Here is a 16,967-nt window from a genome sequence, read left to right as displayed (position 1 = left end):
AAAGTTGGGTAAGAAATTATTTAGTTTTGTGAATTTCTTTTTGTGCAAAGTAAAAACATTATTTCTTATACATATCCTAATAGTTGAATCTTGTATGTTTATTCATAGAATGTGTCAATGTTGACCATCTTTGCAATTTAGGACACATTGTGGGAATGCCAGTTAGTGTAAACTAGCAGAAACAGTGACATCGTGACTTGGATGTGGAATGAGCAAGTTAGTGTGTGAGTGATTGAGTGAGTGAGTGAATGTTGTTTACACCATAGTGAGCAATATTTCTGCCGTATCATGGCATCTTTAAAATCATACAATCTGGGTCTGACAGTCTATAGCGGTTAGCACCCACAGGGCACTCCATCGGGCATGATGACACACCCCAAGTCACACAACAAACTCCTCAGTCGTTAGTTGTTACAACAAGCATGGGCTGATGGGACCAATCCCAAAATGCCCTGAAAGAAGAACCATGAGAGTCTATAGGAGTCTTTCCTGAAATGTCCTGAAGAAAGGACCTCAGTCAGTTGTTACAACAAGCATGGGGTGATGGGACCAATCCCAAAATGCCCTGAAAGGAGGACCATGAGAGTCTTCCCAGGTAAGCCCTGAAGGAAGGACCATGAGAGTCTTCCCCAGTAAGCCCTGAAGGAAGGACCATAGGAGTCTTTCACGGTAAGCCCTGATGGAAGGACCATGACAGTCTTCCCTGGTAAGCCCTGATGGAAGGACCATAGGAGTCTTTCCCGGTAAGCCCTGATGGAAGGACCATGAGAGTCTTCCCCGATAAGCCCTGAAGGAAGGACCATGAGAGTCTTCCATGGTAAGCCCTGAAGGAAGGAGCATGAGAGTCTTCCCTGGAATGCCCTGAAGGTGGGACCATGCAAGTCTACCCTGGAATGTCCTGATGGAAAGACCATGCAAGTCTTCCCCGGAATGTCCTGAAGAAAGGACCATGGGAGTCTTCCCCGGATGCCCTGAAGGAAGGACCATAGGAGTCTTCCCCAGAATGTCCTGAAGAAAGGACCATGGGAGTCTTCCCCAGAATGTCCTGAAGGGCCATGGGACTCTTCCCTGGAATGTCCTGAAGGACCATGGGAGTCTTCCCTGGAATGTCCTGAAGGACCATGGGAGTCATCCCTGGAATGTCCTGAAGGAAAGACCATGCAAGTCTACCTCGGAATGTCCTGAAGGACCATGAAAGTCTACCCTGAAATGTCCTCAAGCGACCATAGGAGTCCTCCCTAGAATGTCCTGAAGGAAGGACCATGAGAATCTTCCCCGGAATATCCCAAAGGAAGGACCATGGGAGTCATCCCCAGAATGTCCTGAAGGGCCATGGGAATCTTCCCTGGAATGTCCAGAAGGAAAGACCATGGGAGTCTTTCCCGGAATGTCCTGAAGAAAGGACCATGGGATCTTCCCCGAAATGCCCTGAAGGAAGGACCATGCTAGCCTACCCCGGAATGTCCTGAAGCAGGACCATAGGAGCTTTCCCCAGAATGTCTTGAAAAAGGACCATGGGAGTCTTCCCCAGAATGTCCTGAAGAAAGGACCATGCAAGTCTTCACCAGAATGTCCTGAAGAAAGTACCATGGGAGTCTTCACCAGAATGTCCTGAAGAGAGGACCACGGGAGTCTCCCCCAGAATGTCCTGAAGGACCATGGGAGTCTACCCCGGAAAGTCCTGAAGGAAGGACCATGCAAGTCTACCCCGGAATGTCCTGAAGCAGGACCATAGGAGCTTTCCCCAGAATGTCCTGAAAAAGGACCATGGGAGTCTTTCCTGAAATGTCCTGAAGAAAGGACCTCAGTCAGTTGTTACAACAAGCATGGGGTGATGGGACCAATCCCAAAATGCCCTGAAAGGAGGACCATGAGAGTCTATAGGAGTCTTTCCTGGAATGTCCTGAAATAGGACCATAGGAGTCTTCCCCAGATTGTCCTGAAGAAAGGACCATGGGAGTCTTTCCCAGAATGTCCTGAAGGAAAGACCATGGGAGTCATCCCTGGAATGTCCCGTAGGAAGGACCATGGGAGTCTTCCCCAGAATGTCCTGAAGGAAGGACCAGGCAAGTCTACCTCGGAATGTCCTGAAGGAAATAACATGAAAGTCTACCCTGAAATGTCCTGAAGGAAGGACCATGGGAGTCTTTCCCGGAATGTCCTGAAGGAAAGACCATGCAAGTCTACCTCGGAATGTCCTGAAGCGACCATAGGTGTCCTCCCCAGAATGACCTGAAGGAAGGACCATGAGAGTCTTCCCCTGAATATATCAAAGGAAGGACCATGAGAGTCTTTCCCAGAATTCCCTGAAGGAAGGACCATGGGAGTCTTCCCCAGAATGTCCTGAAGGACCATGGGAGTCTTTCCCGGATTGTCCTGAAGAAAGGACCATGGGAGTCTTCCCTTGAATGCCCTGAAGGAAGGACCATGAGAGTCTTCCCCGGTAAGCCCCGAAGACAGGACCATAAGAGTCTTCCCCAGAATTCCCCGAAGGAAGGACCATGCAATTCTACCCCAGAATGTCCTTAAGAGACCAAGCAAGTCTACCCTGGAATGTCCTGAAGCGACCATAGGAGTCTTCCCCGGAATGTCCTGAAGGAAGGACCATGGGAGTCTTCCCCAGAATGCCATGAAGGAAGGACCATGCAAGTCTTCACAGGAATGCCCTGAAGGAAGGATCATGAGAGTCTTCCCCAGAATTCCCTGAAGGAAGGACCATGCAAGTCTTCCCAGGAATGCCCTGAAGGAAGGATCATGGGAGTCTTCCCCCGGAATGCTTTGAATGAAGTCTTCTGCACTTGTGAACATAACCAAATGTGCATTTGCTGTGGTGTGTGTCAGGTGACCACAAGCTTAGTGAAAGCATGGACCATCAATGTTGATAAGAAGGCTAATGCTAAAGAACCTATGCAAGATTTGAAACTTAACTTATTTACATGAAGAGAACATGACTGAAACCTGTCTTAGAAAAGTAAATAGTAACAGGCCGAAATAATACATTCATCTTTTCAAAGTATGGCACATGAGAACAGTGTCCTCCCTAAAATCTCACTGTGTTGATATATACATAGTCTTGATGGCTACAGTAATATGGAGCAAGGATGTAATAATGGTGTACCTCCAGCTTATCTAAACTAGTAAATAGCTATCATAGATAACGTTATGCAATGAGTGTCTAAGAACAAATATCACATGTTTATGAATACATAGCCTCTGAAATATTGTTACACAACATAAGTATTTGAATGCAAGAACAAATGTACTTTGCTGGTAGTGGGTTTAATCCTGCTGAGAACACATTCTGGAATAGTTTGAGATAATCAAGTATTGACATGTTTGGCAAGTCTAGGCAAGACTATTGGCAGTGACCTACTGTCTGCGGACAGTGACAGGCATGAAAAGCTGCTGCTGCTGCTGCAGAAGAAGGGCCAAGTAGAGATGAAGCTTAGGTCTTACAGGGGTAAACATGCCCTGACCATTGGTCAGCTATACATAGACATGCTTAGATGCACAAGAAACATGCCACAAAACTTGAATGATACCTAGATGTGAACATGTCATCATGTTGCCTGGCTCGAGGCATCATTATTATCCTGATTGTCATCTTCTTCTTCTTGCTGCCAAGAAACAGCTGGCTCAGCCTGGGCTGTGATGACACTATCTACTTCCTGTTCACAGACAGCTGGCTCAGCCTGGGCCGTGACAACACTGTCTACTTCCTGTCCACAGATAGCTGGCTCAGCCTGGGCCGTGACAACACTGTCTACTTCCTGTCCACAGATAGCTGGTTCAGCCTGGGCCGTGATGACACTGACTTTTTCCTGTTCACAGACAGCTGGCTCAGCCTGGGCCGTGACGACACTGTCTACTTCATCGTCTGTTTCAAGTTATCATGTGCAATTACATAAAATGTTTGAGATTCTGAATGAGCAAGAAATGCAAGACAGATATTCACCTGTCAGATATTCACCATCTCATGAACTACACTGTCATGACTCTGACTAATGGGATAACACAGACTGATGTTTTAAACAGAATAACAATTCAGTCCAATCAGACAGATTCCCTGAAATCATAATTTTCAGACAAATGAAAGATAACAGAGAAAAGTTAGAATCATCTTAGCTTCTTTCCTACGTTACCGTATTTTCTTGAGTATAGTGCGCACTTTTTTCCCAAAAAACACAGCTGTGTAGAAGAGGGTGTGCATTATACATGCCATAATGAGTTTTGATGTTTTTTCCCCCAACACAAAGACATTACCGCGAGCATGTACCACTGGAAATACCATTTGTCAACAAATCCATACTGAAGTACGCAAATTAATCATGTCATAACACTGTCTGTCTATAAAAAGTGTTCATTGTATATCTGGACTTATGTTTGTAACTTATTTAATAGATTTTATTGAAAATTCCTTTTATTATTGTTTTAATTAATTTCAGCGAAATTGTGTGTGAAGCAATAGTCAGATTATCATTATTGATGCCTTGAAGAAACTTAAGTTGACAGAGAATGGATACATATATCATAAATGCCATACTTTGACTCGTTAACAGTCATATTTGTTATAGTTTGACAATTCTATGTCAACACGTAGTTCTCGCAATCACCTGCGCTGGACCCTTGACGGTTAATGGTCAAATTGTTCCATGTGAAAAAAAATTGTAGAATTTTCCTATTCGGAATATTCTATAAGTAATACGTTACCACTGTTATACCGAGGCTGTTGTCTCCCACAACTGCTGCTATAGCGAAATCTACCACAGAGATCTCAATTACCTCATGCAGCACGTGCGTAGCCACCTAGCTGCCATGTGACACCCTTAACTCTTGTCTCTTGCGAGAGCAAGTGCTCGGGGGACGGACGGGCGGGCAGCAGCCCAGTGGTAACGTATTACTTATAGAATATTCCGAATAGGAAAATTCTACAAATTACATTAAGTAATACGTTACCACTGTTATGCCGAGGCTGACTACCACAGTAGGCGGTGGGGAGCACCTACAACCCGAATCCTGACTGCTAGCGTTCCTTCCGACCAGCGGAAGTAAACACCAAGGCGGAAGCACTCGATGCGCATGCACCTAGCTAGGCGTTACCCTATAGGAATACCAAAGCACTGTCAAGCGCATACCGTAAGGCTCAATCGTCATTGCCAAAACGATTGGTGACTCCAAACGGCCCCACTGGATAGGTATTTCATCGCCGCAGCGGATGAGAACACTGTATCCGCGTGAGCTTAATCTTAGATCAGGTTAAACAGTCGAAAAGAGGGAAATTAATTTCATTCAGACCGTATATCCCAGAGCAAGCCAACTTAAAGTATGCATTAGGCGCGTGACCTAATTCCAGTATTTGTAAGCATGCATCACAAGGTTGGGATACACGACAGACAATTAAATACATAATTGTCAAAATACAAATAAGGACGAAGCACACAAAAAGCCGCCCTCACCTGTGGTGTGAGTGCGCTGGTTTGCGGGACCCCAACTCCTGTACCCACGGCAGTGGGAACAATGGAGTCGACCCAGATTGACCACCGTGCAAGGTCTGACGCCTGAGGAGTTCGGAATTGCGCTGGGCACACCCCTTAGGTGCCCGCTTGCGCCGCGATCCGCGGGCCAAGACGGTGCACACTCTCCACGACGGCATCAACAACCTGTTTGAGGTAATGATTGGCAAAAACCGAGTCAGAACGCCAGTAACAACCTCGTAATATTCTGCGAACAGAGATATTGGAGTGTAGGGCAAATGTTGCCGCTAGCGCCCTGATCTCGTGCGGGTGTGACCCCGCTACCGGTAACCCCCGAGACCGGTACGCCAGATTGATGACAGAACGAAGCCACAACGCAATCGAGTTGCGAGTTATGTCAACCGTGCGATTAGGGTTACACGATATGAACAGACGGTCACGCCCTTGTCTACGTTCATTCGAAGCCTTAAGATAATACTTAAGGGCCCTAACCGGACACAGCGCTCTGTCCTCAGTATCAGCAGGATGTAAGATTTCTTTGAGTGATCTTACAGTGAATTCTCTCTCCGTTTGCCCGACTCTCTGATTCTTGGCGACGAAGCCCACGAGCAGGCCCAGGCGGACCGCTCCTTCGTCACCCCTATCGAATCGTACCTTGGCGACATCGAGTGCATGAATTTCGGATACACGTGCCGCCGTGGCAAAGGAGAGGAGAAATGCTGTTTTCCAAGTCACATGCCGGAACGAAGCACTATGCAATTGTTCATATGGAGCTTCCGTAAGTGATTGCAACACTAGGGAAAGATCCCAGGCCGGTGCCCGAAGGCGGCCCTTCTTAAGATCGTGCTGTTTGAAACCCTTGATAATACCCCGTATCACCGGCTCTTTGGAGAGACTGGTACCCATAGCAACGTCCCGTACCGTAGCAACGGACAGGACATAGTTGGCAATGGAACCCCCGGAGAGTTTCCGGGTCTCTCGCAAGTGAGACATGAAACGAGCAATATCCTGCACAGATACCTTATCTGGCGAATGAATGTGATGTTTACAACACCACTTCGTGAAAATAACCCAACGTGCATTATACACCTTCTGGGGAGAATCACGATGCATACTAACGTATGCCCGAGACGCCCGGCGAGAAAAACCTTTACTCCTCAGACGCTCGGTGACAACATCCACGCGTGCAGATTGAACTGCCCTGCGGTTGGATGAAGCTGACGGGTGTGAGGGTGGATCAAGGGATCCGGTCTCACAGGCAGTGGAAGTGGCGACTGCGTGACCTGGGTCAGCAAGTCGGGGTACCACGATCTGTTCGGCCACATGGGCGCGATCAGTAACATTCGACAGCGAACTCCTCGGAGCCGGCTTAGAATGTGTGGTATCAACGCTGTCGGCGGGTAAGCATAAGCGTCCAAGCCCGTCCAGTCTAACGCGAGAGCATCGTGATCGATGGCCCTCGGGTCCGGGACTGGTGATACAAACAACGGGAGTTGATTGTTGAACCGCGTTGCGAACAGGTCGACCATCGGACGACCCAAACGTTCGCACAGCCACTGAAACACTACTGGGTTCAGCATCCACTCTGTGGGGCTCGGATCCCGAGGCCTCGATAGAGCATCGGCCAGTACGTTCCGCACACCGGGGATGTGACAGGCGCGTATCTGGCACGGGACACTGTCCACCAGAGCGTAAAACTCGAACGTGAGATCGAGTAGCGAGTGACTGTGGGTTCCCCCCAGTTTGTTCACATAGGACACTACCGTCGTGTTGTCGGTCGCCAGCATGAGCCGGGCGTCGACGAGACGATGCTTCCAGTGATTGACTGCGTTGATCACTGCCTTGAACTCGAGACAATTGATGTGAAGACCTAGTTCGTCTACGCACCACAGCCCCGAGCTCACCTCCCCCTCTAGATGGGCGCCCCAGCCCACTAGAGAGGCGTCTGTATACAGGTTCAACGTGGCCCGGTAGGGCCGCATAGAGACTCCTGATAAGACATTGTAAGGGACCGTCCACCACTCCAGATGCGGTCGGAGCCGATCCGGGAGGGCGACGGTCGCACTGTTCACCTCCGTTGTTAACAACTGGATTAAAAACCGTTGCAGCGGGCGGAGTTGGAGATGACCCCATTCGGTGCAGTCCTGGGCTGATACAAGTAGCCCTAACAGCTGATCCCAAAAGTGAACAGTCTGTTGCACCGCTAAGACTTTGGCAATCATCGCCTGAATCTTGTGCCACCGGTCTGGGGGGACAAAGAGGCGATGGGATACCGTGTTGAACCGACCTCCGATGAACAGCAAGTTCTGAGAAGGGGTTAACTCGCTCTTGGGGAGATTGATAATCCACCCCAATTGCTCCAAGAGCCGACGTGCGAAAACGAGATGGCGTGACAGGGTGTCCGTCATTCGATTTGCTACTAGCGAGTCGTCCAGGTACGCGAAGTACCGGACACCCCTCCTGTGGAGGAACCCCACTATGGGGGTGGTTAACCGGGTGAACAGCCAGGGAGCGGACGTGTGAAACATTCTGAGTTCGGCACTGTCCTACTTGGGAACGAGAAATATCCTGGAGGAAAACCCCGGTGTTATTTCTGGTAGAGCTAACTCCCGTACTGCCCCTTCTACACCAACCTGCCGATGGCATCGGCGAGGATGGGAAGATCGGTTTCCGAATCGAAACCTGCCAACGGGGCAACGGTGAGCGGCGGATTCGCTTTGAGATCAAGCCGATAGCCGTACCGAATCGTGTTGACCACCCACGGGTCGTCGAACACTTGTTCCCAATTCTCCCAGTAAGTCTGGAGTCTGGCTCCCACTGGGGAAGGAAAGGGGGCCCTGACAGGCTGCGGCAGGCGCAACTGTCAAGGGCCAAGTGACTCGGGTTCGCCTAAGGGCCAACCGAAGATGGCGCTGTCGGCATACGAACCCCTCCAATGAGAGTCACCTGGAGGGGCCCTTGCCGTCCTTAGACGACGTGGGCTTCACCCAGTTACCCGTCTTCCCGCGAAAGGGCAGCTGATTGCCCATACCGGAGCCCTCAGGGCGGGGCTACTTCCCAGAGGAAGAAGAACCCGACCCCTTAGACCTACCGGCCGCAGCAGCCTGGGGCGCGCTCCGGTTAGGAGCGGCACCCAGGCGCCTATGCAGGGACCCAACAAGAGCAAGTGTGTGCCGAGAGTCCTCGGCAACGTACTCCAGGGAAGCATTTAAACTGAGCAGGCAGTTGTAAGTGCGCTGGTCATGGTCCGTGGGAGAACCTTCGACCAGACGGGCCGCTGCAGCCAAGTAAGTGTCTCCGTGAGACATGGAGTGCCGAGCGAGGGCGTCCAGCTGGTGCAAGGTAGCTTGCGTTACCGTAGCAGCCGGTGGGGCACGGACACCCAACCGCTCAACATGGGCCTCCGTGGTAGGACCAGCCTCGGGAAAGGCAAGGTCATGTACCGGGAATAAACCCTTTCTCCACGACGTCGGAGGCAACGGGAGACCCCGACCGGAGGCCGCCGCGAAGGCGTTCTCCAAGGAAGGCTTGATACTGCGTAGCAAGGTTGATGCGGGGAAAGCCGTGTCGGAAGACTCATCGTATACCTCGGAGGAACCCACAGACGTGGATTCCCCGCGGTACCGGCCGGGGCATGTCCTCAATGAGGTCATAAACCATGGCCACGCGGTCCTTAACCGATAGCGGGAGCAACGGTTCGGGGGAAGGACCGGTGACCACGGGAGCCGCCGCCGTACCGGTGGACCCCGCATTCGACCCCGCGGCCACCTAAGTGGCCGGGGACGGAACAGCCAGCGGCCTATCCTGAGATAAGGCCGCCAGCTTGGAGTCAACAAGTTATGCAAGTAATGCAGCGACGGAATCCCCGGACAGCCCACGGGCCGCCAAGGGATCCGCCGCAGCCGAGGTGGTGGTACCCGAAAGGGGACCCCGACCGGACGAGCCGGCCACCACAGGGGTGGAAACGGACTGCACATACAGCCGGTAGCGCTCGCTTGCGGCACACCCCGCAGCTCCTGGTTGCGGGGGTAGAGGGGGTGGAGGACGGCGAAACATCCATGTCAGACATTTTGTTTGTACTATGAACAAAGAGCAAAACATGGTTACAACACACGCACCACAAATAGTCACAAACGAGTATTTTCACAAGAAAATAAACGAGCAATGCGAATATAGAACATACACATATAACATATAGAGGTATAAGTGATGTAAAAACCCCAAGATATACTAGAACAGGGGAACGTAAGACGCAACGTGCATACGAGACACCCCGCAAGTATTTAGAAAAAAAGGGCGGGAAAAATATTTCCTTTTGGCGGGAAAACATTTCCAAGCGTAGTTACAGCAAACGCCCCGTAAAAGCACAGTTTATCAGAGAGAATAAACAGTAATAAATATCACCGAATGGTCGGAGAAACTGGAACGCTTGAGCAGTTTATTGTACGTCTTGCTGGAGCAAGCGAAGAGACAAGAGTGAAGGGTGTCACATGGCAGCTAGGTGGCTACGCACGTGCTGCATGAGGTAATTGAGATCTCTGTGGTAGATTTCGCTATAGCAGCAGTTGTGGGAGACAACAGCCTCGGTATAACAGTGGTAACGTATTACTTAATGTAATTAACCGGCAATAGCGATCAGCTGCTACGCTTAGGGTTATTTTTATTTTAAATGTATTTAGTAAATGCTGCACTAAAATAACAAGATATTGGAATATATTATTCTTGATAAAAAAAATAAATTTCAGATACACTTTTTTCCCGATCCTTGCACTAAAATCATGTAATGTTATATCATTGGGTGTATCTTGACTGAATCACCGGTAGATTCCAAGAAAACATGTACAGCTGATTGCTGTTTCTGGCTTAGTTGACGAGAAAATACACATTTAATCTTAATCCAAAATGCTGAATCCGCTAGAGGGGGGTGCGCATTATACTTTGGTGTGCACTATACTCAAGAAAATATGGTATATATTAATATTATTATACAGTTTTTATCAGTAAACTCAAGTACTCAGACCACCAGCGTACATGAGTTGATATTATGACACTCCAGAAAGCACATGTTGAACAAGTCAAAGACACGGGACAGATACGGGACAGACACGGGACAGACACAGCTGTAGATGACAGATATGTATATACAGGTACATATGTTAGCTCACCTGGTGACATGATGTCGGAGGAGGTTCCTGCACCATGCTGCAGTCGGGTCCGCTTGTTCAGACCACCATCATCTTTCTTCCTCTTGCGGCTCACTTCCTGGAGAAGGTTGAGCAGGAAGTTCTTGTCTTTACCCTCCTGAAAATGTCAGTGAATGATTCTGGTCACTCAACCAATGCTGATATCTTGCAAAGTAACATATCCATCACTGGGAAATAGACTGTCAGTGTACCTCCTGTGGGAGGATGTAGGGAGCCATGGGAGGATGTAGGAGCCATGGGAGGATGTAGGGAGCCATGGGAGGATGCAGGGAGCCATGGGAGGATGCAGGGAGCCATGGGAGGATGCAGGGAGCCATGGGAGGATGCAGGGAGCCATGGGAGGATGTAGGGAGCCATGGGAGGATGTAGGGAGCCATGGGAGGATGTAGGGAGCCATGGGAGGATGTAGGGAGCCATGGGAGGATGCAGGGAGCCATGGGAGGATGTAGGGAGCCATGGGAGGATGCAGGGAGCCATGGGAGGATGTAGGGAGCCATGGGAGGATGTAGGGAGCCATGGGAGGATGTAGGGAGCCATGGGAGGATGCATGGAGCCATGGGAGGATGCAGGGAGCCATGGGAGGATGTAGGGAGCCATGGGAGGATGTAGGGAGCCATGGCAGGATGTAGGGAGCCATGGGAGGATGTAGGGAGCCATGGGAGGATGTAGGGAACCATGGGAGCAAGAAGACTGCTGTCACTGGCAACTGATACACACCAAGGACAGGTTCTGATTTCCCATAATTCCGCAGCAGTGACTATTTGTTACGACCTGCTACCATGACTACATTACGTAAAACGGTCTCCAGGAACAAGATGTGTACTCAGAGCTACAGATATGCTGCGTATTTGCATAAAATACGCCCCAAAAATATTCAAAACCCAATTACTTTCTATTAACTTGCGTACAAAAACTCATCCACTGAATGGAAAACTCCAATGTTTGTTAACAGCACACGTAAATACCCAATGAAGCTTTTTCAGCATGCGTATAACAAAACACAACAAGTATTTGTCACAGAGTGACGAAATATCCCCCGCCATATACACCATAGTACCAAATATGAAGACAATCCAGCGATTAGTTCTTGAGATATTGTGGCAACACCGTTTTCCAACTCCAAAAACAGATTTGCCTGCTGTGACCTTGAAAATGGGGTCAAGGTCACCAAATCTGACAGGTGTATGCGGTGTCTGTATATACACCATAGTTCCAAATATGAAGACAATCGAGAGGTTTAGTTCTTGAGATATCGCGGCAACACCGTTTTCCAACTCTAAAAGCAGATTTGCCTGCTGTGACCTTGAAAATGGGATCAAGGTCACCAAAACCGACTGGTGTCTGCGGAGTCTGTATATACACCATAGTTCCAAATATGAAGACAATCCAGTGTTTAGTTCTTGAGATATCACGGCAACACCGTTTTCCAACTCCAAAAGCAGATTTGCCTGCTGTGACCTTGAAAATGGGGTCAAGGTCACCAAAACCGACTGGTGTCTGCGGTGTCTGTATATACACCATAGTTCCAAATATGAAGACAATCCAGTGTTTAGTTCTTGAGATATCGCGGCAACACCGTTTTCCAACTCTAAAAGCAGATTTGTCTGCTGTGACCTTGAAAATGGGATCAAGGTCACCAAAACCGACTGGTGTCTGCGGAGTCTGTATATACACCATAGTTCCAAATATGAAGACAATCCAGTGTTTAGTTCTTGAGATATCGCGGCAACAAACAGGTGGGACGTACGGACGGACGTACGGACAGACGGACGGACGGACGGACGGACAGACGGACGGACGGACGGACGGTCGTGAATACTATATCCCCTGCTTCGCGCTTTCGCGCGGCGGGGGATAATTAAGAGCTAATTTACTTTCAGAGTCAAGCCTATATTTAGAACTGTTATAGACATCTAAAACATTATTTCATTTTTTTCTAAAATCTCAATATGCTTACTCATTTTGGGAAAACCCAATAGAGTGATGAATAGATGAGTGAAAAGATATCGGTTACCCAATGAAAAATGTAATAACCTAATTTAGATAAAAACCTTGAGTTAAAACTCCATTGCTCAAAAAGTTATCTGGACCTCTGGTACTGCTGTCTCTGCTGCAGCCATCAGCAGGCTTCCCCTTCCTCATGGACATACTAGCCTGGTTATTGTGTTGTTTACATGCCTATTACAAGCATAAACAACAAGACAAAAGGTGAACAGGGCTCACGAATTCCCCAAGATCAAACTTTGCACTTCATCTCTCCTATAAATATAGAAACAGTATCCCTACCTGGTAAAGAATCAATGAAGAAGTCTTCAAGTTAAAGGTCACACAAAGGTTGCAGTAAAAAAATATTCTATGTTAAGAACATACAAAATATCATATTTTTTCAGAAAAGTTTGCACTGCCCCTCTCCTATTAGTATAGAAACTGTACCCCCAATTGGAAAAGAATCCATGAAACAGTTTTTAAGTTATAGGTCGCACAAATGTTGAAGTAAAACATTTTTTATAAGTTCACAAAATGAAAAAACATCATATTTTTTTCACAAAATAAACACATCAAAATCAATTTTGCACTACAACTCTTCTATTAGTATGGAAACTGTTCCCCAAATTTGAAAGAATCCATGCAGTAGTTTTCAAGTTATAGGTCGCATATGAATACAATAATAAAAAAAAGCTGTAGTTTTTCAGAAACACATCTCCAAAGGAATAAAAGGTGTTCACCAAGTTTGAAAAGAATCTTTGAAGTAGTTTTAAAGTTATAGGTCACACAAAAAAATCCCCTCAGAAGGACAGAAAGATGGACGGAATTCCTTAGCATAACTATATGCCCCTGCCTGTTTAGGTTAAGGGTGACATAATCATCCACAACTGTGATGCATAGGCCATAGGACCCATCTTCTCATGTCATGAGTGATTCAAGGTCAGAACAGGACCCCAGCAACGTATCCTGGTTCCAATGAGGCCATGTCATTGATCGTGGTCAGACCTGGTTGACTGCATGTCATTGTACCTTGACGACGTGGGGTAGTCCTCAAAACACTCATCACTAGTTTGTTTGGTTAGACAAGATTATTTACAGGCCACTATCATATAGATGGAATATTGCTCAGTGTGGCATTAAACAGCAAACAAGCAAATAAAACAACGACCACACAAACAAACGGACTTACTAGCGCCAGTTGCTGCTGCAGAAGTTTCACCATCTCCTTGTGGCCAATCATTGCAATTCTCATGTAGTACGTTCCCATACTGAAACAACAAAAAAGCCAAGTCTTGATTCTTCTGGACAGTAGCTGCTTGATCAGTGCAGGTAGTCAGACTTTCCCTCATGTTTGTATCTGTTCCAAGTTTTAAAAAAACCCACATAGATCTGAAGTGGATGAAGCCCCTCTCACTCACCATAGTAAGACCACCAGTCCAGCAATGAAGCATCTCTCACTCACCACAGTAAGACCACGGCTCCAGCAATGAAGCATCTCTCACTCAACACAGTAAGACCACGGCTCCAGCAATGAAGCCTCTCTCACTCACCACAGTAAGACCACCAGTCCAGCAATTAAGCATCTCTCACTCACCACAGTAAGACCACGGCTCCAGCAATGAAGCCTCTCTCACTCACCACAGTAAGACCACCAGTCCAGCAATGAAGCATCTCTCACTCACCACAGTAAGACCACCAGTCTAGCAATGAAGCCTCTCTCACTCACCACAGTAAGACAACCAGTCCAGCAATGAAGCATCTCTCACTCACCACAGTAAGACTACAAGTCCAGCAATGAAGCCCCTCTCACTCACCACAGTAAGACCAGGGCTCCAGCAATGAAGCATCTCTCACTAACCACAGTAAGACCACGGCTCCAGCAATGAAGCATCTCTCACTCACCACAGTAAGACCACCAGTCCAGCAATAAAGCATCTCTCACTCACCACAGTAAGACCACCATTCCAGCAATGAAGCATCTCTCACTCACCACAGTAAGACCACCAGTCCAGCAATGAAGCATCTCTCACTCACCACAGTAAGACTACCAGTCCAGCAATGAAGCCTCTCTCACTCACCACAGTAAGACCACCAGTCCAGCAATGAAGCCCCTCTCACTCACCACAGTAAGACCACCAGTCCAGCAATGAAGCATCGCTCACTCACCACAGTAAGACCACCAGTCCAGCAATGAAGCCCCTCTCACTCACCACAGTAAGACCACGGCTCCAGCAATGCAGCCCGGAGACGAGATGAAGTGGATGACCTCGTGCAGCCAGGCGTGTTCCTCCTTCCAGGAGTCGACCAGCTCAATGACGACCTCGTACGTGGTGTTCTTGCCCTGGTAGGGACCACAATTCTGACTTGGCTTGATACTGATGGACACAAACAAATTGTAAACCATTAAATATTAACTCATTTCTCACAGTAATATTTTAGTTTGATCTTGTTGTATCACCAAACGTTTGCCCACTCTGTATCTCACCCATATTTAACTGAAGGATGGCCATGGTCTAAATTCACTGATCAACCGGTCTCCAGTATGTTCAATATGAGATCCACTCATCAACCAGGACTTACAATATGATCCACTAGTCTCCAGGACTTACAATATGATCCACCAGTTTCCAGGACTTACAATATGATCCACTTGTCTCCAGGACTTACAATGTGATCCACTAGTCTCCCGGACTTACAATATGATCCACTAGTCTCCAGGACTTACAATATGATCCACCAGTCTCCAGGACTTACAATATGATCCACCAGTCTCCCGGACTTACAATATGATCCACTAGTCTCAAGGACTTATAATATGATCCACTTGTCTCCAGGACTTATAATATGATCCACTTGTCTCCAGAACCTACAATATGATCCACTAGTCTCCAGGACTTACAATATGACCCACCAGTCTCCAGGACTTACAATATGATCCACTAGTTTCCAGGACTTACAATATGACCCACCAGTCTCCAGGACTTACAATATGACCAACTAGTCTCCAGGACTTACAATATGACCCACTACTCTCCAGGACTTACAATTTGATCCACTAGTCTCCAGGACTTACAATATGACCCACTTGTCTCCAGGACTTACAATATGACCAACTAGTATCCAGGACTTACAATATGATCCACCAGTTTCCAGGACTTAGAATATGATCCACTAGTCTCCAGGACTTACAATATGATCCACTAGTCTCCAGGACTTAGAATATGATCCACTAGTCTCCAGGACTTACAATATGATCCACCAGTCTCCAGGACTTACAATATGACCCACTAGTCTCCAGGACTTACAATATGACCCACCAGTCTCCAGGACTTACAATATGACCCACTAGTCTCCAGGACTTACAATATGACCCACTAGTATCCAGGACTTAGAATATGATCCACTAGTCTCCAGGACTTACAATATGATCCACCAGTCTCCAGGACTTACAATATGACCCACTAATTTCCAGGACTTACAATATGATCCACCAGTCTCCAGGACAAACAATATGATCCACCAGTCTCCAGGACTTACAATATGACCCACCAGTCTCCAGGACAAACAATATGATCCACCAGTCTCCAGGACTTACAATATGATCCACCAGTCTCCAGGACAAACAATATGATCCACCAATCTCCAGGACTTACAATATGATCCACCAATCTCCAGGACTTACAATATGATCCCACAGGCCACTGCTGTGGTTGTGAGGAGGAAGAAACAGAAGAGGAAGCCGAGGAAGATGGTGTGTGATCGCGCCGCCCGCCACGGACGCATTGAAGGCTGACAGTTCTGTAAAACACTGACCTGAAACACACACCAGAAAACTTACATAGTCTCCACAATGAACAAAGTTATCCACTTTCAACAACACAAGTTCCTAAATTGCCTGTTCTATAAATGCTGACATTATCCACTGGGATAAAGAAATTAGAGACATAACTTTTAGTAACTCTCACCAAACATATAATTTCTGGTTTAGTAACGATTTTCATGAAAATATGTTCATCACTTCTTTCACTTCGTCTGTCTGAAGTGTGTCAAACATACAGGTACAAGAGCAATCTCTTGAAAACATTCTGACACTTTATGATGATAAAAACATGTTTACCAACACCATGTATCCTTACTATCAAACTATAAGGAATGATACCTACCCTTTTCACATAGAAAATGATCCACAACTTTATGATCACAATGCACGAGAGCAAAGGACTGTAAAATGTTCCCAGCCTGAAAAAGAATTATGAAACATTAACGAAACTCACTCGGAACATGTGATTTGTGTGTTAAAAAG

The 16,967-nt window shown here is 47.4% G+C and overlaps 2 protein-coding genes across 6 annotated transcripts in view; both read right to left on the bottom strand.

Moving 5' to 3' along the window:
- The window catches only part of LOC124142269 (transmembrane channel-like protein 7), a 46,366-nt gene that overhangs the window by 8,766 nt on the left and 20,633 nt on the right, over positions 1-16,967 (bottom strand). For 3 of the 5 annotated variants that reach the window (XM_048392766.1, XM_048392767.1, XM_048392768.1), the window contains exons 14-19: positions 16,828-16,903; positions 16,347-16,477; positions 14,875-15,039; positions 13,854-13,932; positions 10,640-10,775; positions 3,543-3,877 (exon numbers count right to left, since the gene is read on the bottom strand). In XM_048392766.1, coding sequence (XP_048248723.1) covers positions 3,561-3,877; positions 10,640-10,775; positions 13,854-13,932; positions 14,875-15,039; positions 16,347-16,477; positions 16,828-16,903 — 904 coding nt within the window. In that variant the 3' untranslated portion in view covers positions 3,543-3,560. The remainder of the gene's footprint in view (positions 1-3,542; positions 3,878-10,639; positions 10,776-13,853; positions 13,933-14,874; positions 15,040-16,346; positions 16,478-16,827; positions 16,904-16,967) is intronic. The other 2 variants (XM_048392769.1, XM_048392770.1) reach the window with 1 other exon arrangement.
- LOC125378036 lies at positions 2-3,536 on the bottom strand. The gene is made up of 2 exons (XM_048392771.1): positions 2,233-3,536; positions 2-452 (listed from the first exon to the last, which is right to left on the bottom strand). Exons 1-2 carry the CDS (start codon positions 2,806-2,808, stop codon positions 405-407), a joined length of 624 nt encoding a protein of 207 aa, XP_048248728.1. The 5' UTR covers positions 2,809-3,536; the 3' UTR covers positions 2-404.

The sequence above is a fragment of the Haliotis rufescens genome, unplaced genomic scaffold (genome assembly GCF_023055435.1).
Source record: "Haliotis rufescens isolate VD_foot unplaced genomic scaffold, xgHalRufe1.0.p SCAF_11, whole genome shotgun sequence".
In the NCBI taxonomy this organism is placed as follows: Eukaryota; Metazoa; Mollusca; class Gastropoda; order Lepetellida; family Haliotidae; genus Haliotis; species Haliotis rufescens.
Note: the sequence above shows the minus strand (reverse complement) of the source record. Positions and strands in the feature narration are given on the sequence as shown.

Excerpts from the sequence above, each read along its gene's own strand:
- LOC125378036 (XM_048392771.1), bottom strand. The coding sequence starts at position 2,808 with ATGTTCACAAGTGCAGAAGACTTCATTCAAAGCATTCCGGGGGAAGAC. Across the intron at positions 453-2,232 it reads TCTCATGGTCCTTCCTTCAG|GGCATTTTGGGATTGGTCCC; the intron begins GTCATTCTGGGG and ends TTCTTCTTTCAG.